This window comes from Phalaenopsis equestris, unplaced genomic scaffold (assembly GCF_001263595.1).
Source record: "Phalaenopsis equestris unplaced genomic scaffold, ASM126359v1 Scaffold000032, whole genome shotgun sequence".
NCBI classification, from domain to species: Eukaryota; Viridiplantae; Streptophyta; class Magnoliopsida; order Asparagales; family Orchidaceae; genus Phalaenopsis; species Phalaenopsis equestris.
In genome coordinates, this window is record NW_018164474.1 from 865,667 (window position 1) to 893,442 (window position 27,776).

A 27,776-nucleotide genomic window follows, 5' to 3' on the forward strand; every position below is an offset into this window, starting at 1 on the left:
ATCCGAAATCAATCCGTTAGAAAAACGACTTTGTAACAAAACAAAGTTCTTCAGTTAACAAGAGAATTTTGAAGTTGGATGCCGGAGAAAGAACACAATAAAACCAGCAGCAGAATATGAGGCCAACTTCGCCTATTTCCTTTTAAAAAAAATCCAAACAAAAATAAAATAAAATAACGAATATGTCGGCATTTGATAACCAAATGACTCAAAACTCCAAAAAATAGACTACCAAAAAAAGAAAAAAAAACATTATCCAACTTTGTTGATCCCTTTACTTCTATAATTTTCATTTTCCTGCTTTCCTAGTGGTGTACAATTGGGTTTCTCCGGTGATGGCTTATGTACAGAAAAGAATACCTCCAAGTCTTGAGAGTTTCTGGACAGGGTTCCAAAACGCAGAGGCAGAGACCTCTTTTTTATCCTTCACGAGTAACGCATATGGCAAATATTAGAAGAATTGGTGTAGTTCTGTTGGGGGTTTGCCTGAAATCTTCTGGAACTCACTGTCGTATCAGTACATGATGTCTTGCTTTGATTACAATGGCGAACATGGACACAGTGGAATGTTGTCTCTGTTGAATAGCTGCCTCTCACTTTCACTGCCAGCAATACCTCCTTGTCTCTTGTGTCCTCGCACCACCAATTCTGGGGGATTCCATCAACAAATTCTTCTTGCGTGCAGAAGTCCTCGTAGTTGACCGTCACTTCCATGGTTTGGCCGGCGTTGATTATTCCAGCAGCAGGTTGGACCTGATGTTACGGGAAAGAAAAAAAAAGAGTAAATGATAGAAAAACAGGTTATTAATGACAACCTAGGGTCAAGAACAGGGAAAAATCACGAAAACTGCATTTTTGTAGGAAGATGTGTGTTATTTTTTTCATTCCAGGGCATTTAACATATAAAAATACCACACAATTCCTATGTATTTACACATCTAACATATAAATTTTGCTTTTTTTACATTTATATCATCATAATCATTCGTATTACATCAAAAATACCACCGATTTTAAGTTATAAAAGTGAAATAAACCTTTTAATCCATAGGCAAGGTGTATGTATGTAAAAATTGAAGTTTAAGTATTAGATATGTAAATACATAGGAATTAAGCGATATGCAACTAAATCTTTTAAAGGTCGAGCAAACTAAGCAGAAATTGAAAGATGAGCACAATGTTTTAATTAATGCTCCCAGAAGAGGAGAGGTGAAGCCAGAGTGCCTACCACCTCCCTAACAAATGCTATTATAAGGCATTGTCTAGAAGAGCGCCTTTCCTTGAGCGATTGGAAATGGATTAGTTATTTTTTATGACAATTTAATAGTGGTTGTGTCAGAAACCATAGGATTTCTAGAAATAAAGACTCGCGGATAGAAACAATTTACATCGAATGCAGTTATGGAGAAGGAGAAAAATATGGAGGAAAATTGAGATGGAACAAATAGTAGTAGCTTAAGATTATATTATCATTATACTATACATGCTACAAACTTCAGGTGGTCTGACATTTTTAGTTGTTTAAATGTCCGCTTGGTATTTCATTTAAGACAATTCATGAAGCAAGATGTTGGAAATTTCAATACAATAAAATTTAATTTCTTAAAACTATTTAATGTGATACCCTAAAGCGTTCCTAAAATATGTTTATTAAGAATATGATTGTTCTTTACTTCGAATCTCACTGTACTTTGGGCAAGCGCCTAAAATGAAATATAGTGCCCGCTCATTGGGTTTTGGGTCTCCTTTACCACCTGTTTTTATATTCTTTTATGATCAATTGTCAATAATTGGCTTGAAATAAAAAATAAGAAATATATCTAATAAGTGATAAAGGTATGAGCTTTTATCATAAGAGGGTGACCATGGTAAATAAGCATATGATGGCGGTAGGTCACTCTGAGTGTGATTACCAATGAAATTCGTCACTAATACGAGAAGTTCGAAGCTTCAATATCTTGACTGGGAAACTACAATTAAGTTTTAAAAGAACAAAATCAACAAGTTTCACTCTCCAATTAAAAATTAATTTAAACAATTTGTTGTTTTTGTTACTGTTGTTAAACAGGTTGTGAAATTCAAAATAAAATCAATTCCATGCAAAAAAGTTCTTCTGACAGCTTATACGCAACCTTAGAAGAAAAAAGAAAAGCATGAGCAACAAGCTTCATATAGCAAACAAAAATATCTCCTCCAAGAGTGTTCAAGTTAGAACAGTATAGCTCAAGTCCGACAACCATTTTCAGTGGTGTATTTATTTAGTTCATACCTACTGAACAGAAAAAATCCAAAAACCCAAGCTCACAAGCCTATTTCCTTGCACAAAAATTGTTTGAGCGGATCACAAATTGGTGAAGTTGTTGCTTAATAATTTGCATTATGTAATTTTATTTTGATCCAAAAGCAATAATTGCTGCTGTAAACTATCTGTTTTTCTTTCCATCTTTCCAAAAAATTTAATTTACTTCGCTGTTCCATCTTAATATGCACAAATTGGCAGTAAAATCCTTGTGAGGAGGCTCAAATTGTAGTTAAAATGTAAATATATTTGATTTTGGCGGTACTTCTAAAAATTAACCGAGTCCTGTAAATAATGTCTGGGTTTATAAAAAAAATAAAATAATTGCGAAAATAAGTAAATGTTCTACAGCAAATTACATGTGCACGTACCTGTAACCAGTTAGGAAAGCCAAAAGAGCCCTTTGTACAAAGTTTATATGGACTTCCATCATCACTCATCGTAGACTGGCCTCTGCAGATGATTTCAAAACTAGCCTTGCGCTTGGTACATTTATTAGTAATACGGAGAATGGAAGTATCCTGGTTTTGCAAGATGATGTTGTTTGTGCTTACAACTGTTTCTGGAATAATGCTACATTCCTTCAACAAAAAACTAATTTTCTGATGTGATTGAAGTATTTCTCCAAACTCTTGCCTTTTTACTCTTCTGTCAACACGTGCAATTTCAATACTGAAAATACATCTAACAGGTTTGTGATCGCTGTCCGTCACATCCATACAACCATCATAACTGGAAAAACAATCCCCAATATCTAGTGAGCTATAAGATGTAGATTACAATCTTAACTAAAAAAAAATCAAGGGGCATTTTCAAACATACCACCCAGTTCCTATGTATTTATATATCTAACACCTAAACTCTACTTTTTACATTTATATCACCTAATTATTTCCTATCACATAAAAATATCACTTTTTTAACTTTTAAAAAGTGAAATACATCTTTCCATGCAACGTAGGATTGCATATATGTAAAAATTGAAGTTCAGGTGTTACATATGTTAATACATAGGAATTGAGTAGTATGTATGCAAATCTTCCAATAATTAAATGAGACACTTACAGTGCAATTGATGAAACAACAGGGCATTCCAATGAGCATTCAGCTACTGAAATGGAACGATTGTCGCGATATAGTATTCTATCACACCATGCAGGAATACGCTTTTTCTCACTAGAATCATATGCTTCAAAGAAAAAGAAGTGAGAATTGTAGCATTAATGCTTATAGAAACATAAAAGGAACATTTTCATACATACCACCCAATTCTTATGAATTTACATATCTAACAGCTAAACTTCACTTTTTATATTTCTACCACCCAAATCTCTCACAACACATCACAAATACCACCATTTTAACTTTTAAAAAGTGAAATCCCCCTTTTCATGTGTAGATAAGGTGGCATGTATGTAAACATTGAAGTTTAACTGTGAGATATGTAAATACATAGAAATCTAGTGGTATGTATGTAAATTTTCCAGCATAAAAATGATGCAGAGAACATAGCAGCACATGTGAGTTCATTATACAAGATTTATTTCCCAACCTGATAGACCAGGCTGGTGCTTTTCAAACTTGTAGGTGGGCGGAAATTTTATCTGACCCTCCCGCATTCCTTGAAAAACCTTGCCCGCCTTCATTTCTGCGCGAAGCTGATCCTTATCTCTAAGCCAGTCAAAACATCTTTGAGAGACCATATCTCTTGCCTCGTCATAAGAGAGGCCGAATAGACGATAATTGAAATCACCCATAAATACAACCATATCTGCATCGGACAACTCAGGTTTTTCATCTGATTGAGAAGCAGTTGACTGCCATTGCCAATTCATATGATGGTAATTACCTTTAGCCATAAGCAGTAAATAGATTATAAGAAATCAAAATTCAGATCCAGCAGAAGAAACTACTTACATATCCACCCCGATGCACTTGAACAGATGTAGCACCAGCTGAACAAAAGAGGAAAATATATATGAAATCATCAGTACTTTACCATGCATGCATGTATGTATGTATTATTGCAGCTAATTTGTATGGGGACATGTACATACATACCACCCAATTGCTATGTATTTACATATCTAACACAATTTTTCCTTTTACATTAGTTCCACCCAAATCTTTCATATCACATAAAAAGTACTACCATTTTAACTTTTAAGAAGTGATATTCACCTTTTCTTGCATAGTTAAGGTGGCATGCATGTAAAAATCAAAGCTTCGGTGTTAGATATGCAAATAGATAGGAATTGAGTGGTAAGTATGTAAATCATCCTTTATGTTAATATGGAAAAAATTCCCAACCTGAGCCTGGGTTTGGTCCGACAAAAGGCCGGGTGAAGGATAAAGTTCTATAAACATGATCAAAATCTGCATTCCTCTTACTGACAGCTTCCAAGTGAGCAGCAAAATGACAATTCACAAAGCAAAAAACTCGATCAAAGACCCTCATTCTCAACCCAACAGCTCCCTGAAAACAAAAGCATGCATCTCTTGAGAAAGAAACAACGGAATCGGCAAGAGGCTCCATAAAAAATTACACAAAATGCTTCAAGAGATGGAGCATTGCCATTACCGCCATAGAAGTGATTAAAAAAATAATAAGTGATATAAACCTTGCAGTGGAATCTTGAAATTTTCAAGCAACCTTAGCAACCTTAGCAGCGGTCATTTATATATTTTCAGAACCTTTTAGGGAACTTCAAAGTTAGTGGAGTTTGAGGGAGCCTTTCAGAGTTCAACTAACATCCCGACACACCAAAAAGTTGTTGATGTCTTCACCAAAACTCTTCGATTAAGCGCCTTCCTAGAGTTCAATATCAAGTTTGATTTCTACAACATCTACGACTCAATTTGAGGGGCAATGTAAAAATCTGATCTTTTGATTGGGACAAATTAAGAAACCCTTGATTTACTTATTCCCTTCTAATTCTTTTTTTTTTTTTTTCAAAATTATTTCATTTCCTAATTTTGGTTAGATATATTTTGTAATTTTGTAAATTAAGAGAGATTATTTTCCCTATATATATATATGTACTCTACATGTGATTCATATAATCAAGAAAGAATTATTCCTCTTGTAGAGAACTATATCTTATAATCCAAAAGTTATTCCACTCAATGCAATGATCACAATAATAACCATGTTTACAATCAAATTTATGATTATGCTTATGACTTCAAATGTTATGACAACTGTTATGATCACTCTATTGTTATGCCATGCTAATGATTGTCTTAGTCAAATCTCGAATTTATATATAAATTTGAAACATATTCAATGTTAAATATGTATATTTCATTTTCTCCTACTGGGTTTACTATTTTTTAGAATTGTGATATATCCACCAAGTTATATTTATTAATATAACTCGCCCCATTAATTGATGACCGTTACACAAGAAAGTCTAAGATTTGTATACAGCCAATGTAGAGCACCATAGTTAGCTATTTATGTATGATAGATGCATAGCATAGTATTAGACACTTTAATTTATTATCAGATGGAATGATAAATTTCTAGAATTTCAATGTTTCTATGAATAATAATTTTAATCAAGGCCATATAATAATATATCCAGAAATTACATATATGCAAAACTTTGTATCCTATAGTTATGCTGAATGAAAATAACAAGGATTAGCAAATCTTTTATACCTTGGATATTTATTTGGATAGTTAAACACTTGTAGATTTTTTTATGAAATGTCCATAATTTGATACATGTATATATCATGACTTGTTCATATGCAATCGTTATGCCATTAAGCATGTAAACATTTGGTAATTGTATATTGGAGCACATGTGAGTAATTCACCCTCTTCCATAATTCACCCTCTTGCATCATAGCTATCCATTCCAGCCTTTAACGAATGTAATTGTTAGATTTTGCTCAATTTGATAAATACAATATAGGGTTGTTTAAGTTCTTTTAAACACTCTAATATGATTTTCATGGATAAAATTGTGCTGAGTGGATTACGAGTACAACAATAAATTGGAAAATTCAAATCGTGCAGTTGTCAAAATTACTATCTGGTAGCCATTTAAATATTCTAAATGCCATCCCCTGAATAATAAAATCTTATCTTCCTCCAATAAAATGAATAAGTAGAAATGGAAACGACAGCAATGTTGCTAGTTAAGTATACCTTGTTGCCAATTGCTCTTCCAAATCCACATGCTACAGCTGCAGCGTCAACATCACCAACATTTGACCGAAGATTCTTTCTGGCCCTTTTAAGAGCATAAATGAGCAGTAAGGAATATTTCAAATGTTAAGCAAGTACTGAACAAAATATAGAAGCAATGAAAGAAAATGCTAAACTAAAATAAAACAAATCAAAGCAGAAGCAAGTACCATGCACCAATAAGCAACCCTGCTAGCTGCCTGGAGCCAACACGTTCAAAAGATGTTCCCTCATCTAAGGTTCTACCAATAGTATCCAGCCACCATTGCCCATTGGCGCTGCCTTCAAGTCCCACCTATTTCCAGCAAAAAAATAAGCTTCAACATAAACTCAAACTAAGCTTGCAGAATACAACTCCAGCTTATTCTTATCAGATTCAAGCACATAACTGAATAACAAATACAGTAAAACTTCCATATGAACTGATTGAATTTAAAATAACAGGGCCATATCCGTCACTGTTATAATAATTAATGGCCCAGATAGATAGCACGAGTTGGATAATTGTTAGCTTTGCATGGCCAGCTATCTTCCGATGATTGCATTGGGTTTGAGGTGGGCATGCTGGTTCAGTTTACAGGTCAACCAGTTAAGGCCAATCAATCCTATGGGGTTTTAGAAATATCAAAATTATATCTTAAGGTTTAAAATATTGATGAAGATCGGCACATACGAAGAACCACTATATTCTACAGCATAAAACTATAAAGAGAGTTTTTCGTGCAAAAAGTTAATTTTTTGTCCATTTTATAGCCTAACGGGCTGACAGGACTGCTCATAGATCATGCTATTTCATCCCTGAATATTCATTTGAGAATTTTTTTCGTGCTCCGGAAAATTACACGGATTCAGTAAAGTACATTAAACTGGAAAAGTAAGCTGATCTGTTTGAGTTGACAAGCACAGCTTTTGCTGTTTCTGATAGGAAAACATTAAACAGGCAAAACATGATGATTAATTTATCCTGAGAAATTGATATAAGCAAGAAAAAAAATAAGTCAAGAAATATATATTTGAAGACAAAAATAACTATCTTAAAGCGATATTCAATCAAAAGAAGAGAGTTATAAATTATGATAATTAGGACAACATGAAGAATACAACTCTGAATTGATCGATAATTGTGAATGTATTAACAGAAAAAAGTTTCATTCGATCTTATTAAATTTGAATTCAAGCCAGAGACTAAGTTTTTGCCTCCTGATTCTAAAGTTGAGCAAAAGCTAAAACTTAAATCTAAAATTAAATCTGAGAGCATTTCTGAAGTAGAACCAAAAATTGAGGATAAGATCAATAATGAAATAAAATTTCAATGCACCGTTGATTTTAAAACATAACAAATAATATATGTATAAGTATTTGAATGAAGTGAGTTAATTAATAATGTATTTCATGATATTATCTCAATGATCATAAAATAAGAATATTATTGATTTTGTTTTGGGTTTTTAGTTTATTGATTTACAAAATGATAAAAAAAATTATGGAGAAAATAGAACTTTGTGCACATTTCAACGGGCATATTCATGATAACTGCCTTCAAGTAAATATGAAATTCAAATCTCCATCAACTTGGTTGAACATTGAGTAATATTTAGACTACAAAAACAACAACAACAAGCTTCTATCCCACTAAGTGGGGTCGGATACATGAATCATTTTCCTCCATTGTGTCCTATTGAGTTCAACTTTTCATTTAATTATAATAGATTAAGATTATTTTTTATACACTATGCCCAAGTCCTTTTAGGTCTACTTCTGCCTTTTTTAACATAAATTGAATCTAAAATATCTAATCTCCTAATTGGATCATCAGATGGTCGAGGTTTGATGTGACCAGACCATTGAAAACAACTCTCTCTAACCTTGCCTACAACTAGAGCTACACCAACCCTTTCACTGATAGATTCATTTTGCATTTTTTCTCTAAGTGTAGTCACTTATCCACCTAAGCATTCTCATCTCAACAACACTTAACTTTGTTTTATGCTTCTCTTTTAAAGGCCAACATTCTGCATCATAAAGCATTCCAAGTCTCACCATCATCTTATAAAATTTTCCTTTAAGTCTAAGTGATACTTTTCTATCACATAATAGGCCAAATGCATTCCTCCACTTCAACCAACCAACCTACCATCCACATCTATATCACCATCACTTTGAATAACAGACCCGAGATATTTAAAATGTTTACACATTTTAATGATTTCATCGCTCATAGTTACAACTCTTCCACTAGAGCTACTACTACTAAAATTACATTCCATATATTCAGCTTTAGATCTACTCAAACGAAGGTATTTAGACTCCAATGAAGATCTCCATAATTCAAGTTTTTACTGAACTCCTCTAGTCTTATCCACAAGAAGGATTTCATCAACAAAAAGTATACACCAAGGTAAATCCTCATGTATATGCCCGGTAAGAGCATCCATAACTAAAGCAATTAGAGACGAAATGTGATTAAAATGCCATATTTGTGTAATTTGTCTTTTATTGGAGAAGATTTGATTAAGAATTTCAATTTCAACTACCATCCATCATCTACCTTTATTGGAATTATATATAGTGCCAACATTAAGGAACATGTAAAAGTTTTGATACTTTTACTAGCAGCATAGATTTGCATAAAAGCATTGTCAAAAAAATATTATTAATTATGATAAACATAAGTCTACTAAAAATATATATGAGATGTGGAATTTAAACCAGATGATAAAGTGATGGATTTCTAAACTCTAAAAGATATGCCACAAAAGTACTTAATATATTAATTAAAATAAATTTGAGACAACATGAAGTCGTACAATATATTAATATAAATGCTTTAAAATATCATACAAAATTCTAGTATGAAACATATTTTAATTTGATTAAATTTTCTTTCATAAATCATCATCAATACTTCGTATTGTTCTCCTTTGTCATCCCCTCTTTCAAGATTCACATCCAATGTATTATTTACACAATTTTTAGAAAATAATATAAATTTGTGCTGGAAGACATAATAAATGATGACAATATATCAATCGCACAAAAAAACATATCAAAGATACCTCATGCACTGTCGCAACAAACTTGCATGTGATAATTAATGAATTACTCTACACAAATTCCAATAATTATGCTCATATAGAATTGATGAATATCAATTGAACAAACTAAGTTGATTTATTTTAAAACTAGATAGAATTCATAAAAATATTAAGCTTATATTCATTTGAGATGCAAGATGCAAATGTAGAGATAAACAAACTTAAAAAAAAAAAAAAATTATTTGGAACTCTAATTTTTATGGTTTTTTGAAAATAAAACATGATATATTGTTTCCTATATTGAGAATGGGCACTATTCTTTGAATGTTTGCAATATTGCTATTGATAAAGTTTGTGATACCGAAACTAGTTCAAAACAGTAAAAGCGGAAGGAATTTCATTTATCAACTGATTTAAGGTTACGTAACATGACTCGAAACTGAAATAAAATGCAACAACAACAGTTCCCAACTAGGGTCAGAAGAGAAGACCAAAGCGTGGTGGTGGCGTCGCCGAGGTGGTGGAGGAGTAATAATGGTAGGGGGGAGTTGAGGGTGAAGGTGACCGGCGACTGGGTATGAGGGGAAAGGGATAGGAGGCTGATGGTGGGGTTTGGGAAGAGGATGGATGGCTGCTAGGACTGCAAGGAAGGTTGTTAGGGTGCTGCTTGGAGGCCTGGAGGGCTGGACATCAATGCTTGTTGCAGGGGATGGGATGGCGGGGTGCTGGTAGGTGGCCGAGAGAGCTGGGAAGCAATGGTTGCTGCAGGGGAAGAGATGACACGGTGCTGATAGGTGGTCGGGGAGGGCTGGGCAGCAATGCTGTGGCGGCGTGGCAGGATATCTGGGAGAAGATGGGATGGCCTGCGGTTAAGGGAGGTGAAGGAGAAATGGTATGGAGGGAGATAGGGGACACCGCTTCGAAGAAGGATACAATCGAAGTATCATCCGTCGTCGGATACAGCCCTAGTAAGGGAAGAGGAGAACCCAAACAGAATCTGAAAAAAGTAATCAAACATAACCTAACCTTAATTCTAGCAACAAGCAAATAACTAGATTCCCCTCAGGCGGGATGCAAGAAAAAAAATGAGAAAAGATAGAAAAGGAAGAGAGGAATTGGGATGGCGTCATTACTGCCCCTTCCAATTGTAGCTTGGTCTCGTAGAAGTTGGGATCGGGATCGGTCTTCTCAGATGGGTTAGTTCAGTCCATCTGTCAACTGGTTCAGTGGGCTGGCCTTAGCCCTACGTCAGTCTCCCAAGGTTGTGGGAGCTTCAACTTCATTCGTAAAAGCTTCCAGTTCTTCGTCTTTAAACCCAGTAGCACCTGGATCTCATTGGGGACTGCACCATGCTCCAAGGTACCTAAGGGTCCTTCCCAACTTATAAGCAAACATCCACATCAGTCCAATCTTCTGGGAGTCTACTACTGAAATGAACTGTGTCATGTCTCTGTTGCTTAATGCTCCCACGGTTGGCGTAACCGAATCTAAAGTGGGGGTAACATGGACCTTCTCACACGATGAGCACTGATGGTAAGGTATCGACCATAATATCCTAAAATGCTCCCTGTCATGCCTGTCCCATGTTCAGAGCGGGTGTCACAATCTCAGCATCCTCTGACGTCACCATCACTGGTCCCACCAAAGTTGCTCCACTAGTGAGAGCTCCTGTGATCTCGGTCTCAGCCAAAGGAAGTCGGATAATGCGATTCACATCCTTGGTGAAGAAATGTGTGTTTCTAAATCCGTCGTGTTGAGTCCTTCGGTCAAACTACCACGGTCTCCGCAACAATAGGTGGCAAGCATCGTTGGGACCACGTCGCATCATACCTGATCATGCAGCTAATCCCCAATAAAAAATTCTACGATGCATCTTCAGTCGATGATGACCTGATTCTCCTTCTTTAGCCATGTCAATGAATATGGTTGGAAATATCTCTGAGTCAAGAGGGCCCAATTTATCAACCAGCTATGTAGGCATCGCATTCTTGCTACTCCCTCCATTAATGATGAGGCGGCATACATTCCTCAGTCTAGTTCTCAGTTTTCCTCATTGCCAACTTCCTCCACGGCGCCCTGATCTGTAAGGGTGATTACCCATCTCATGGGACCGTTGAAAGCTATGTGGTCGTAGTTGTGACACCAGAAACAATTTTTAGTCGGATTGTATTGGAGGAGTTGCCTTTCTCCTGTTTCTTCTCACTCTGATCCGGCTTGTCACTTCCTTTTCTGAGCTTGCTAGTTCCTCCTGAGATACCCTTGTCAATCATGGCAGTTGTAAGTGACTGATTGACTGAAGCTTCTGCCTAAAGGATGACTGTTGCATGCTCTGTTCCTGTTGTCTTTCCACCTTCAAGAATAAAGTTTAAACACCTAGTGACGAATAAGGTTGCAGTGCACCACGTTGCTAATACTAACTTCAGACCACGCAGATAATGGGCTATGGTATGCCCTCTGACTCAACTAAATCACATCTCATTTGCAACTGATCTCTGTGAACTCCTCTACTGACATGTACCTCTATAGCAGGTGGTGAAGCCTAAAAAACATATTGCTTTCTTCATCTTTTCCATCCTAATAATCTCATTGTTGCCTTCCATTTTTCTCTGTCTCTGAAAGTTCTGCCATCACAAAAAGATACTTTTCCTTAACTTGATAGCATCTAATTTGAACCTCTTATCCTCTGATACATCCTTATACTCAAAAATTTGTTCAACGGATTTTAGCCAATCAATAAAGTATTTTGGATTCATACCTCCCTCTAACTCTAGCAGATACATTTTGATGTCAAAGTCTTTGTGTCCTCCAAATGATATCTCCTATTTGAAATTCTTCTTATGGGAGGGATTCAAATATCCTTCTCTAGGCCTCCTCTGATACTGGCTTCAAAAATGTTATAGCATGTCTTCTTCATCGCAGAAATTCTCCCTATGTAAGAGATTCAGATCATCCTCTCTTCTCCCGTTAGATTCTCTAGATCTCGGTTGAGCGTAACCTCCCCTGGGTCATCTCAATAATCTTCGCAAGCCTTTGTTGAAGGCGATAGAGCTCTTGTCATATCTCTTCCCTGGTGGGCTAGGGCATATATTTTTTTGGTGGCATGTTTAGGGTTTTTGTGAAAGTGAAAAGGGTATTTGGTAGTATGAAAGAAATTTTTTGGATTATGAAGGATGCCAAGAAACCATAAGATAGGACTATAGTTAGATTAGCTTTAATAACAAATTATACTTGAACTAGTGTGAAATAGCGGAAACGGAAACAATTTCATCAAGCAACTGACTTAGGGTTACAGAACACGATTCAAACTGAAATAATAGTAGTGGTAGGGGAGGTGGAGTGGGCAAGGGAAGGTTGAGCAGGCAGGGGAAGGTGACCGGTGGTTTGGCATGAGGGGAAACGGATGGGAGGCAAATGGTGAAGTTTGGGAAGAGAATGGATGGCTGATAGCACTGCAGGGAAAGTTGTTAGGGTACGATGTTGGTTGGAGGCCCAAAGTGTTGGTAGGTGGTCGGGAGGGCTAGACAACTATGGTTGCTACTAGAGAAGAGATGGCGGGGTGCTAGTAAGTAACACATTTATTTTAATATTGTATTTATTTTTTAATATAGTGTGAAACACGCGCCCAAATTTCAAAATACTAAGTAAAATTTGGCAAATTTGAAAAGTACACCAAATTTTTTATCTCTTGGAATTATATTGAAAAAATTTTATAAAATTCTACGCATGAAATCGATTAATTCTATATAAAACACTAAGCATGAATTATACAATTTTGAAATTATGAGCTTAATTAATTTAATTAAAACAATAGTTACGTCTTAATCTCTCCCTAATTCCTGTAGCACCGCAACAAACCAACCTTCACTCGGTTATTTTCGGGTTTCAATCGAGTAGGGCCCTTCTGAGCTCCAATTTCATTCGCTTCTCTCTCGATTTCCTTTCTTGCTCCTATATTCACCACCTAGAAGGGCTCTTTGCTCGAGGCAATATAGCAGTCGCGCAAATTGGGTGCATAGCCGAATGTCATAGGCCACTATTCAAGGCTCCTGTGTGAGTTCGAAAGATAAGAAGTTTTCTTTCACGTCATTTGAGACTTTCAATTCCTTTCTCACCCTATTGTTTTGACATTTTTCATGACTTTCGAGCATTTTTCGTTTCCAGTAGCAGTGGATGGCGCCAATCTTGTGTCGGAAGCGTCAAAGGTTGTTTGCGAGTTTTTTATATGGGTTTTAGTATGAAATTGGCGGGGGGAAATTGAAGATTAAGGTGTTAGGAAGAGCTGGAGAGAAAATAGGTGATTTCAGAAAAGAAAACTTATGTTGAAAAGCCCTTTTGAGGTATATTTTGGCAAATAGGGTACATTTTTGGATTAATGCATGTTATGAGCCAAATTTTATGAAACCTTTTGTTGTCTACAAGCACCAGGTTGTTTATACGAGGTGACGAGCTTGAGACGAGCGTGTGAGCTAATTTAAGAAAAATAATATTTTATAGGTTTTCATATGATTTTGAGTTTCACACAGCTGCATTTAGAATTTTGTATATTGTAAATGGATACATGCAATTGAAAGTATGAATGCATGTTTACTTCTCTTACGATACATGTGAAGCTATGATAATGGCAGTACATATGATTATGCTTATGATATTAATTTGCAGGTATTCATTTATTATATTTCATGTCTAATATACATGTAATGTCTTATAAATGTTTGATACAAGAATGATGATTTAAATGTCACAATAAATGTTATGGATAAACTATTACATGAGTGCTTGCAAGTACACTATGCAGAGACATAACATTTCTGACTTCTAATATTAATACGATGACGAAACTCTGGGAACTGTTAGGATTATGCAGTGACAGAATGTTAGAAAACCGTGGGTATCAGTGAGTCTATTGAAAACTGTTGTGTTAAGGGAAACCCAACTTTTATTGATGGTTCATATTGGTCATTAGGGCAAGGTGAGTACAGTAATATGAAATAACATTGCTATGATTACATACGATAAACAGTCTATGAACATATTTATGAACATGTTTTTTATTGTACTTATGATTTCATACTTACGACCTACATATTATACTACAGTCTTGATTTTTATATCATCTGCTCTTTTTTCATGTTTTCTGTCATGCTAGTATGTTATTACTTATGTGTGTAGACATGTACAGTTTCCTACGAGCATGCACATTTCTTATCTATAAATAAAATCTTATGTTAGCTCGGATTATTTCTCTAAGCTCGTCATTGCTCATTCTTCGTTGTTGCCTTCCAAGTAGGGGCAACGAACACCTGCGCGAGTAACCAATTGTCTTTAAACAGTTTTTGCATGATAGTTCTAGGAGCTTATACATATATTTTGAGTACGTACTTTTATTATATTAGATTTAATAGTTTTGTAAGTTTTTCATGTTTTGGATGATATACGTATATTGTGGCAATCTAGTTAGATTAATTCATCACGCACTGGATATTGATTATACAAGTCAAGACAAATGCTGGTAAGAGTTGGTCTGACCAAATTGTCAGCCTCTGTCGCACCATGATTGAACCTAATAGGGAGTTAGCTGGGGTGTGACAGAAAGTAATATCAGAGCATGGTTATTTGATGAAAAGAAAAATGGAAGCGTGTTGGATTTAGAAGTAAGAATGAGATCAGATATGAATTGATTTACACAAAATTATAGGTTGATGAAATCTAGGATCGGTATCCCATACGACTTAAGGTATCATGAATACACAACACAATATTATATGATAAATTGCATTTAAATAGTAAATTATGTCAATACAAATGAACATGCCTAGAGATAAATCAAAAAGTAAGAGGGTCAGTCTTGTAAGTTAAGTGCAAAGCACGAAGTTAATGCTGAAAATGTTTTAAACATAAATGAAAATTAGAAAAAGACAAATGAAGACACCAAAGCTACTAACACAGCATAGTGCAGTTAATAACACAAGTAGTTGATAAAATGACTCTTATTGCAAAATTTTCCACCAGTTCATGCCCCAAATCTGAAACTAGGGCAGAAGATGATCGGCATTTGAAGAATTTCAATCTTTCTGCATTCAAGAGTGTCGTGACTCTACAGTTGTTGGAGATTGGTTTTTGAAGATCCGAAAAATTCTGGATAGCACGATTTGTCCAGAAAACAGGAGAGTAGTGTTAGCTACATTCATGCTAGAAGGTGAAGCTGAGAAATGGTGGCAGACACGGCATAGAAAAATTTCAACTGACACATCTTCCACAGATGCAATGGGAAGAATTTTTTGAATTCGTCAAAGATTGATTCATTCAGTCTTCAGCAAATTAGCATTGCGGGCCCAAGACAATTATGTAAATATGAGGTAGAATTAACTTCTCACCAGATATGCATCTCAATATGTCAGCACCCAGGAGAAAAAATGTCAATTTTTTGTGCGTTATAAGAGATCAGTTGAGGTTGTCATTGGCTCCATGCGAGATCAGTAATTTCTCTATGCTAATTGAAGTAGCCAAGAGAATTGAAAATGAGATAAATTTTTCCAGTCAGCTATGGCAACCTCAGACAAACAAACGAAAAGGTTTCGACAAGAAAGAAAACTTCCAAATCAAGAAAATTAAATCATAAGGTAAGCATAAGCATCCTCAAATAGAAAAGCAAATTTATGAAAAATATGAAAAAAGATATTTGGGCAGTGTTTGATTGGTTCAAGAAAATATTACAAATGTTAACAACTATGGCAAATCCAAATGAACTATCCACAATAAAAGAAGAGAGATAGCAGATCACAGACAATTTAAGGACAAGCACAACCAAAAAAATTTCCCCGCAGAACTCAATTCTTGGGAAAGCCTTCAGTGCAAGCAAATGGTGAAACTTCAGAGCATGGAATTGAACAACCAGTAAAAGACTAATTCTTTGTACTTATCCCTCAAGAAGCCAGAGAAATCTAAAGAAGCGGTTACAGGTACGCTCCTAATTCAAGATCAGTCTGGCATTGTTCTATTCGATTCAAGTGCACCGCATTCCATTATTTTTAATGACTGTTGCAAATTTACATGATGATATTACACATTTTTCTCATGCTTTGTATGTGATTATGACATAGAGAAATGGGTTTTATGCCAACAGAAAATGTGTAGTGCATGTTCAGGTTCATGATAAAAAATTGCCAATAAAGTTGATTATCATACCAATTCAGACCTTTGATTTCATTTTGGGGATGGATTGGTTGGTAGGCTATTTTGCTATAATTCAATGTCGGAAAAGGTGGGTGAAGCTGAAATTGTCTTGTGAAAAGCCATTTTTATATCTTATATTATCGAAATGCACAAGCATCCATGATTAGTCCAATAATTTGCGAAGTGATGAACTAGTGTTCTTAGTGAAATTAGAAGTGTTGAATAAAGATGTACATAAATTGAAGAAAATCTCAACAGTTTCAGAATTTCCTGAAGAATTATATAGCTATCGCCAAAATGAGAAGTTTAATTTGGTATTGATGTGCAACCAGGAACGTCTACAATATTTAAATATTCATCCAGGATGGCTATGAAGGAATTACAAGAATTGAAATGTCAGTTGCAGAAATTGATAAAAAAAGGGTTTTCTCATACCAAGCAATTCACCATAGAGTGCTCCAGTATTGTTAGTCAAGAATAATGATGGATCAATGGGGTTATATATTGATTACAGAGAGTTGAACAATGTAACAATAAAAAAATATATCATTTGCCCAGAATTGATGATTTATTTGATCACTTAGAGGGCGCAACTTTATTTATCCCGAATTGATCTGAGATCGGTATAGTGTCAGGTCAGAGACAAGGAGACAGATACAACTAAGGCAGCTTTTAGGACTAGTTATGGTCTGTATATATTCTTAGTTATGTCTTTTGGTTTAACTAATGCTCTTGTAGTTTTCATTGACCTGGTGAATCAAATCTTCAAGCCATATGTGGATTAATTCTTCATTATATTTCTTAATGATATTTTGATTTATTTAAGACCAGAGGATGATCGTGCTAAGTATTTGAAGATTGTATTGAAGCATTCGAGGCAGAATCAGTTATATGCAAAATTTTTGAAATGTGAAATTTACCTGTGAAGTGCTGTATTTTGGTACACATTATTAATGGTCAGGTAATTTCAGTAGATCATTAGAAGGTAAAGGCAATTATGGAATGACCTATTACTAAAAATGTTACAAAGATACGTTGTTTCCTTAATTGGGCAGGATATTAGAGGAGGTTTGTCAAAAAATTTTCACAAATAGCTATAGCATTATCCATACTGATGAGAAAATATGTCCAATTTGAGCACAAATTTCAAGAGTTGAAGAACTAGTGTTAGCTCTTCTAAAAGGCACAGAAGGATTTCAGATTTACAGTGACGCGTCATTAAGAGGCTTGGGTTGTATTTTAATGCAGAATAAAAAGGTGATATCTTATGCATCCAGACAGTTGAAGCCACATAAAAGGAACTATCCTACGCATAATCTGGAGTTAGCTATTGTGGTATTTGCTCTCAAGATTTGACGACATTATTTGTATGGCGTGAAATGCAAGTCTTCACTTATTAGCAAAGTCTGAAATACATTTTCACAAAAAAAGAGTTGGATTTTAGGCAGCAAAGATGGTTAAAGTTGATCAAAGACTACAATCTAGAACAACATTGTCTGAGCCGAACAAATGTAGTTGCTAATGCATTGAGTCATAAATTCACATATATTGCAAGCTAGATTATCCCTCAGAAGCCAGAGTTGATTAAAGAAATTGATGTTTTGCAGTTGGAAGTTAGAAGACCAGAAGATCGTGGATATTTACACCAATTGGCAGTGCAACCAATGTTGATTAATAGAATTAAAACAGCTCAGAAAGATAATAGTAAATATCTGAAACTGTTGAAATAATGTTAATCAGGATAGATTAAATGATATGATTGTTGATGAAGATGATATTATCAGATATAAGTTGTAGTTATGAGTATTTGCTAATTCTGATTTTAGACGAGAAATTCTATATGAAGTTCATTTAGGGTACATAATTCATTCAGGTGGTACTAAAATGTACAAAAATTTGAAGTTGGTATTCTAATGGCCAGTTATGTAGAAGAATGTTGTTGAATATGTGTTCTAATGTCAAGCATGTCAATCAAGCATGTCAATCAAGCATGTCAAATTCTAAAGGTTGAGCATCAGAGACCAAGCGGATGCTACAATCATTGTAGATACCTAAACGGAAATGGGAAGAAATTTTTACTATTGAATTTCCTCGATCCAAACAAGATCCTCGATCCAGACAAGATCACGATAGTATTTGGGTCATTCTTAACAGATTAACCAATTCAGCTCACTTTATGCCTATCAGACAGACAGATTCAGCGGAAAAGTTGGTCGGATTATATGTCAAGGAAATTATCAGATTGTATGGAATTTCAAAAGTTATTGTTTTTGACAGAGATGAATGATTCACGTCCAGGTTATGAAAAGGCATTCAGCAAGATTTGGGTACATAGTTGCACTTCAGCACTGCATTTCATCCATAAACCGACGGACAATCAGAAAAAACAATTTAAATATTAGAAGATTTGTTAAATTTGTGTGTTCTCCACATTAGAGTCGTTTAGGAAGATCACATTCGAATGATCGAATTTGCTTACAACAATAGCTATCAGTCTAGTGTCAAAATGACCATTTATGAAGAACTATATGGCAGAAAGTGCAGAACTCTATTCAATTGGGTTGAAGTTTGTGAGCGTCAAATGTTAGGTCCCAAGCTAGTTAGTAAAGCCACAGAAAGAATCAGATTAATTAGATACAGATTGAAAGCTACTCGGGATCGACAGCAAAAATATTACGACTTAAGGTATAAAGTAATAGAATTTGAAATTGGAGATTTCGTATTTTTGAAAGTCGGGCCAATGAAAGATACAGCTAGATTTGGTAAAAGAAGCAAACTGAGTCCAGGTATATTGGTCATTTTGAAATTATAGAAATGATTGATCTAGTTGCCTACAAATTAGCGTTATCTGCTAATATGTCAGATATTCACCATGTGTTTCATATTTCAATACTAGGAAAATGAGTTTCAAATTCAGTGTAGAAGATTTTACATGAAAAAATGGACAGATAGAAAAATCTAACAAATATTGAAAAGCCTAAAAAAATTTTAACAACTTAGGCTAAGAAGCTTGGAAACGGACAGATTCCATTTGTGAAGATAAAGTGGAAGCACAAACCTGAAAATGAAGCTATTTGGGAAAAAGAAGAAGACATGTTACAGAAATATCCTTTCCTATTCCAGTTAAGTCAGAAATTTTGAAGAAGAAAACTTTATAAGGAGATGAGAGATGAAACACACAAATTTAAATACTAATTAAATTTTGGTAAATTTAAAAAGTACCCCAAATTTCTTTCTACCGGAATTCGATCTAATTTTATAAAATTCAATGCATGAAATAGATCAATTCTATATAAAACACTATGCATGAATTATGAATAGATTGAGAATTACAAAACTTTGAAGTTATGAGCTTAATTAACTTCATTCAAACATTACTTAAGCTTTAATCCCTCCCTAATTCCCGCAGCACTGTAGCTAACCGACCTTCACTCCCTTTTATTTTGAGTTTCGATCGAATAAGACCCTCCTAGGCTCTAATTTCATTCCCATCTCTTGAATCCTTTCCTGCTCCCATATTCGTCGTCTAAAAGGGATCTTCTTGGGACACCGCAGAACTCGCGCGAACTGGGCACATGGCCGAATGTTGCAAGTTGTTGTTTAGAGCTCTGGTGTGAATTTAAAAGATAGGAACTTCACTTTCACGCTATTTGAGACTTTCATTTCCTTCCTCACCTCCTCGTTTTGATGTTTGCCATGATTTTCGTGAATTTCTCGTTTTCAGTAGCTGTGGGAAGCACCGATCTTGTGTCGGAAGCATTGAAAGTGGATTGCAAGCTTTCATATAGGGTTTTAGCGCAAAATTAGGGAAGGGAAAGTAAAGATTAAGGTGTTAGGAAGCGTTGGAAAGAAAATAAGAGATTTCAAAAAAGCGAATTTATGCTGAGAAGCCCATTTGAAGTAAGTTTTGAAAAATAAGGTACATTTTTGGGTTAATGCATGTTATGAGCCAAATTTCATGAATCTCTATGTTGTTTACGAGCCACAGTTTGTCTATACGAGGCGGCGAGCTCGAGATGAGCGTATGGGCACTCATCCTAGAGCTGTTCCATCAAGTTAGAAGAAATAATCTTGTGCTAATTTAAGAAAAATAATCTTATATATGTTTTCATAAGATTTTTAGTTTCACACATATGCATCTAGAATTTTCTCTATATTGTAAATGAATACCTGCAATTTAAAGTATGAATGCATGTTTACTTCTCTTACGATACATGTGATGCTATGATAATGGTAGATACATATGATTAAGTTTATGATATTAATTGTCTGCAGGTATTTATTTATTATACTTCATGTCTATGATGCATGCAATACCTTATAAATGCCTGATACATGAATGTTGATTTAAATGTCACAATGAAAGTTATGGATAGCATATTATACGAATGCTTGCAATTACACTATGCAAGAATATAGTATTCACAACTCTTGATATTTATACGGGGATGAAACTCTAGGAACCGTTGGGATTAGGCGGTGACAAACGCTAAAGAACTGTGGATATCAGGGAGTTATCGATAATTGCTATGTTGGGGAAGCCCAACTTTTATCCATAGTTTATATGGTCTTTAGGGTAGAGTGACGACCCATGATGAAAGGATACGGAAATAGTTGAACCATATACATTAAACAAGTGACATTACTATGAAATGACATTGTTATAATTACATACAATAAACAGTATATAAGCATGTTTTTCATTATAATTATGATTTCATGCTTACGACCTACATATTACACTGCAGTCTTGATTTTTATATTACTTGCTCTCTTTTCATATTTTCTATAATGCTAGCATGTTATTACTTATGTTTGTAGACATATATAGTTTCTTACGAGAATGCATGTTGTTCCTTTTCCATATATAAAATTTTATGTTAGCCCTGATTATTTCTCTTAGCTCGACGTTGCTCAGTCTCGTTGTTGCCTTCCAGGTAGGGGCAACGAGCACTAGGGCGAGTAGTCAGGTATGTCTTTGTATAGCTTTTGCACAATAGTTTTGAGAGCTTGTATATATGTTTTGTGAACATATTTTTATCTTATTAGATTTAACAGTTTTGTATAGTTTTCATGTTTTGGATGATATCATTTCCATTCTTTTGAGTAAGTATATGAATGTGTTGTGAAATGCAATATATCGCGTATGTTGCAGGGATCTAGTTAAATCAATTCATCATTCACTGGGTCATAACTATCCAAGTCAAGAGAGTGCTGGTGAGAGTTAGCCTGAAAAATTGTCGGACCCGATCGCACCACGATTGATCCTATCAAAGGGGTTAGTTGAGGTGTGACACCATAATCAACGTGTTATTGCTCCAAAAGACACCATAACTTGCTATTCATGATTGACATGTATCATAAATTCCATATCATCTATAGCTCAATAAATTGTACTTGTCATGATTTGTTGTCATTTTGTTCATGTATGTCTACGCTATCCCACAAGATGACTTGAAAGATCTAAATGAACTAATTTCACCACCTCCAGCACAGTCTACATTACCAAACTCTTTATGTGATGAGTTTTTTTTAGAAGAATTGACGTGGGTACATGGCACATTCTAAGATTCAAATCTACTTATAGGATGCATGTTTATTTTTACTGCATTTACATTTTCTTCTTCAAAATCATCATCATTAGCCTTATGCCAACTATTAAGGGACAAATTATGACTACTTATTTCTATCAGCATATTCGTTTTATATCTAGATAATCATGAATACAAGGATATGTTAAGTAGGGTTTCTTTAGTCATAGATTAGTTTATCACGGTCTATACAAGAAATCATAAGATTTTAATCAAGGATATATGCATAATTGCATTCAATTTTAAATTCCTTACCTATTCCCTCTTCCCAACTGCCTTTTTTTCTCTCCGACTTGTATCCACTCTCCCATCTTTCCTAATCCCTCTTTCCATTTGTACGACACTAGATATAAACCATCATTAGAAATTTAACAAGTCATTCAAAATGAAAGTTGATATATTTCATGGGCTCTTCAAGATTTAAGTGATATTACATAAGAGAGACACACCACATGATTTGTTATGCCCAATGGCATGCTAAATCATAGTTTAAAAGTATTTGTTAAAGACCGCTAAAAAAATATGAATGCTTCAGAGTGATAGATTTTTATGATTTCTTCTAGAACTCACCTTCTAAAGTACGAAACTACCTTTTATAAAGAAATAACAAAGAAACCTCAAACTCAGAAAGGCGTACAAACAAAACATAGTTTAGTTTCAATTCTCTGTTTAAATTATCTTAAGTAAGATGCAAGCATAAAGCATGTGTTGCTAACTCACAGTCTCTTTTGCCGCTGCCATTGCAAGAAAACCAGCACCCATCTCCACTTCTTGAAGGCCAACAACAACTAATCCAACTTCTGTTGCTGCACTAGCAAGCCATGAAATAAGAGAATCATGAGAAGCTCTTTCTTGTCCAACATTCCAAGTGCCTGCCAAAATTTTAATTTTTTCCACTTTTGTGTAAACAAGTTCTTTACTTGACAGTTCCGTCCGCAGTATATCATCAATGGGCCCAGGTGATGTAAGACTCCATCCACGAACTCCTCCATGGCTAGCTAATGTAAAAATATATGATGCTCCAACAACCATCTTTATAACTGGAGCGCTGTGAGCAAGCCATCCACCAAGTAAATTTCCTTCAAGGTCCATTATTTGAACAGTACCACTCACGTAGCCCACCCATAAACGGGTGCCAAAAGCACACAAAGCCTTCACAGCGGAAGAATGATGTTGCACTTCCTGTACTCTATTTCCATTTCCATCCCACTGCAAAAGTGAGCCATTTGTACATCCAGTCCAAATTATACCATCCATTGCTAAAACTATTGCTTCTGTCTTTCGATCTTCGCCAAACGTTCCTTTTTGTGCAACTCTCCGAACTGCGTCAGCAGCTCCTATCAGAGCATTTCGTGATCGTTGGAAAAAACTCAAAGAACCAGATTTTTCCTTCTTTGTAAACTTCATCTTCATCTCATCTTCCACATGGTTCTCCTGTGATTGTGCTAAATCAACCCGATTCTCCATCTGACCATCAATATTAAATATTTTTAAAAGTTCCCTTTTCCGAGAATCCCTGTGACAATAAATAGATCCTGAATATATCAGTCAAGAAAAGTTATATATATATATATATATGTTATATTGTATTTTACTATTTTTTAGTGAAATCAAAAGAAGTCATCTCTCTGCTCCCGACAACGTAGGCAAATTGCCGAACCTCGTTAAATATATGTGTTTTCTTCTTGATTTCGATGATTCTTGCGTTTTCTTTGCCCTGGATAAAGTGGTAGGAGAAAGGGTAAGATGTACCATAATGCAAAAATTAGACTGCCTGCACTCCACACTTTAGACCTAGAATTATCAGATAATAGATACTTGATATCAACTGCAGGAAGGGAGCAAACACCATTCACCGTGACCTGACTCCTAAGGTCAACATATGACCTCTCAACCAGCAAAGCAGCCATATGTCTTTCTTCAATTGTTAGACTAAGGGACTTTTCAATAGATTCCCAAGGCCAGGCTTTTAACACCCCACCTTCAGAACCAGTCCAAATATCACCTGGAAGTTAAATATTCAAGCAATCAGTAAGAATGAAGATGAAAAATTAAATAAACCAAACATGATGATACGAAGAATAAATGAAAGGCCCTCAAAGAGGCTACAATCTACCAAACTACACAGCAAGATGGAAGATGTTCTTCAGATAATTATTAGAAAAATAGCATATTGATTAATGCTTCGGAAGCTGAGTAGACCTGATCTGCACCAATCCATTCAGGTGTGACCTCTGAGAACGTGACATAATATTAACAAAACAAACCACAATTGCATATGATCCCCTAACTATTCGGATATGGCCAATTTACTCCCAGAGTTTTGCAATGCTCTAATTTAATCCCCCATCTACTGAAAAATGAGCCAAAATGATCCCTCGTGTAGAAATTATGGCACAAAAATGATCCCAATTTAATCCCTCAACTATGCAATATCAATCTCAATTTATTCCTTGAGGGACCAATTGGGATTAATTTGATGATAGTGAATGATGAGGGGCTTCGGTGAGAGGAGGACCAACAGGGGAGGGGGCTGCCGACCCATCCTTTCCTTTTTCTCTCTTCCTTTTTGCCATTTTTTTCTTTCTAATTTTAAAACATTTCCTAAAACTGAAATCTGATTTTTATTTTCCTTCTAATCTTAAATCAAAACTGAAATCTGATTTTATTAACTTCCTTATTTTAAAAGTCCTAAAATCTGATTTTATTCTCCTTCTTATTCTAGTATTTCCTAATTAGGTTAAGTTTCTTTATAAATAGAATTTGAGGTGCCTAGGGTTAGGGGTCATGTTTTTCATATCTGAATTTAGTACTCTGGTTGTCGCTCGTCCGAGGTGGTGATCATCTCCACGGGTCCGGGCGGTGCTCCGGCTGTAGCTCGACCCCGACGAGATATTTATCTACCCTTCCATTCTTTCTGCTGCTATCCGCCCACTTTCCAGCCCTGCAGCAGGCCTCCACCGCTCCTACCCTTTGCCCCCGCATCCGCTGGTACCTGTGATGTCTATCGGTGTACACCGGATTCCTCCCTGCACCCCCGCAGACCCCAGCCCAGCCTTCTCCCTGCACCCAGCAGGCTGCAGGTCTCTGTCATCCTAGCAGACTACCAACATCCTTCCTACACCACCAGCAGCCTCCACCCCAGCTCTCTAACCTTTGCAAGCCACCCCATTGCTCCCCTACCTCTGCAGGCCACCGTGAGTCTCCTCTACCCAACAAGTCACCTCCTCTGCTCCCTGCCTCCAGATGGCCACCCATCGTCATCCCTACCTACAGCAGGCTCCCCTTCCTTGCTAAGCCATATTCCAGTCACCGACGTCACTTTCTTCTACTTCCAGCTGTGGGTTGACGCCTCCACTATCACTACCTTGTTGTCCCACCCTCAAAACATCAGCAAGTACTTTCCCACCTACAATCTTCCTCCATCCGGCCTCACCGCAGCCACCAGCCTACACCTCCACTCCGGAGTTCCTACTCGAGCTTGTTGTGTCTTTATTTGTTGAGTCTTTGTTTGTAATGTTCGTTTTATGTTTTGATTTATGTGGTGTCTTTCGTTTCTTTTTGCGTCATCAATAAAACTGTCCTTTTAAGTTATTAATAAATTCGTGTGTTGCATCGTAGTTTGGTTAACTCCGGTATCATTTAGTATCAGAGCTAGCCCAACCCTAGTCCCGTCCTAGCGTTTCGAGCATCCGCCCCTACCCAACCCACCACACAAAATTTTTTCTTTCATTTATTTTTTCACTTCTTTCCTTGTTCCTCCTTTGTATTTCCTTCCGCATATCCCAAACCGTCAACTATGCCACCAAGGAGAAATATGCGTCAGCCTACCAATGAAGAGACACAGCGAGGGCTCTGTCATCTTCAGCGGAGGCTTATATATCTCCAATGTTAAAAATGCTGTTATTGCAGGAAAATGATTAGATTGAGAGGTGATATCTCTAGAAAGTACTAGATTATATAGTGTTTTTTTTTTTTATGTTCACTTAATTGAAGATGTTCGCTTATTTGTTTCCTTTTATATTCACTTAATTGAAGATGTTCGCTTATTTGTTTCCTTCTCTATTTACCTTAAATGCCTATTTACAAGCACCTAATCTCAATCAAGAAAAACAAGGATTCTTTCGCTTAACATGGTATTGGGTAACGTTTACATGCTCTCACTGCCCACTCGCTGACATGCATGCCTGCCTATAGCTCTGCTTGCCCACACCCCACCCACCTCGTCAGTGCTTGCCAACAACTCTCATAAGAAACATGTTACATGTATACTCAAAAACTGCATGTTGTCAAGCACACAGCACTCGCTCACATACTGAAGTCATGGCACACGTTCTACTTATTCTCACATTTTTTTATGACTCACATCACAAACCTCACGATTTTCTAGCAAAAGCATAATGACATATTATTTGTTGACAAATTTCTCTCTACCCATCTTTTTTAGGGTATGTGATCTAAATGGAGCCACTATTCTTAATATAATGACTATTCTTTATCTCAAATCTCTCTTCCTTTTTGCTTCCCACCCCTAACGCTAAACAGTCTCTACATTTTGAAGTAGTTGATGGTAATCTAGATATGTTACTCTCTCTTACAAAGATTATGATCATCTGCTTGAGCAATCTGAATCAGTATCATATACAACGTCATTCTCTGAATTTACTATCCTCTTATTTTCATCTTTTAGGGCAACTCCTATCCAACCTGAAATTGTTATTGATTGTTCTCTTTTGTCTCAGATAAAGGATATGCGCATCTTTCCTACTTAATCTTGGTTGTAAGTTCCATAGTTCACAATCGAATAAAGGATATGCACATCTTTCCTCCTCCTTGATCTTGACTGTAAGTTCCGAAGTTTCCAATCAATAGATTGTCTAGCCTAGACTCAAAACTATTCGGTAAGAAGTTATCGAACTTGCTATCTTTCAAGATCTCAGCACAAAGAAGACATTTAGTGGATATGTTGAAGTTAGTAGTATTTATTATGACAATGTTGTTGATTCCACTGCCTTGCCTCCAATTTCCCTTGTAAATGGCACTACCATCCAGGGCATCATCATCATCAACATCTAATGAGCTTCACACATGTATTATCCTCTATTTTAGAATTTGGGTGTGCTACTTATGGGTGAGATAAAAGTCTTGTTGTTGTTGTTGTGCCTATGAGTTTGGAAAACATCATCATGTTGGCGACTGATGGAAGACGGCTGCGGCTGGGGAGGTGGCGGGAGAGAAGGGCGGCCGCTGGGAGATATCTGCGGTTGGTGGAAGAGGCTTGGATGGTGGCTGGCAGCCGTTCAAGAGGGGCTACGGTTGTTGGAAGAGGGTTAGAAGGTGATCAGTTGCTGTAAGGGAGCGGTTGCAGTTGTTGTAAGAGGGTTGTGGGCTGGAAGGCAGCAGGACCAATAATCCTTGAAAGGTTGGACAGCAACTGGAACATGTATCTATGGCTGGGCAGCAGCAGGAGATAGTATGGC

The 27,776-nt window shown here is 36.0% G+C and overlaps 1 protein-coding gene across 1 annotated transcript in view; it reads right to left on the reverse strand.

Annotated features, from left to right (window-relative positions):
* Positions 1 to 353: 353 nt before the first annotated feature.
* The window catches only part of LOC110018706 (type II inositol polyphosphate 5-phosphatase 15-like), a 34,100-nt gene continuing 6,677 nt past the window's right edge, over positions 354 to 27,776 (reverse strand). Inside the window, exons 2-11 of the mRNA XM_020716115.1 lie at positions 24,049 to 24,301; positions 23,017 to 23,812; positions 6,668 to 6,792; positions 6,459 to 6,543; positions 4,610 to 4,775; positions 4,217 to 4,254; positions 3,852 to 4,116; positions 3,365 to 3,488; positions 2,671 to 3,031; positions 354 to 753 (exon numbers count right to left, since the gene is read on the reverse strand). Of these exons, the coding sequence (XP_020571774.1) occupies positions 427 to 753; positions 2,671 to 3,031; positions 3,365 to 3,488; positions 3,852 to 4,116; positions 4,217 to 4,254; positions 4,610 to 4,775; positions 6,459 to 6,543; positions 6,668 to 6,792; positions 23,017 to 23,812; positions 24,049 to 24,301 (2,540 nt within the window). The 3' untranslated portion in view covers positions 354 to 426. The remainder of the gene's footprint in view (positions 754 to 2,670; positions 3,032 to 3,364; positions 3,489 to 3,851; positions 4,117 to 4,216; positions 4,255 to 4,609; positions 4,776 to 6,458; positions 6,544 to 6,667; positions 6,793 to 23,016; positions 23,813 to 24,048; positions 24,302 to 27,776) is intronic.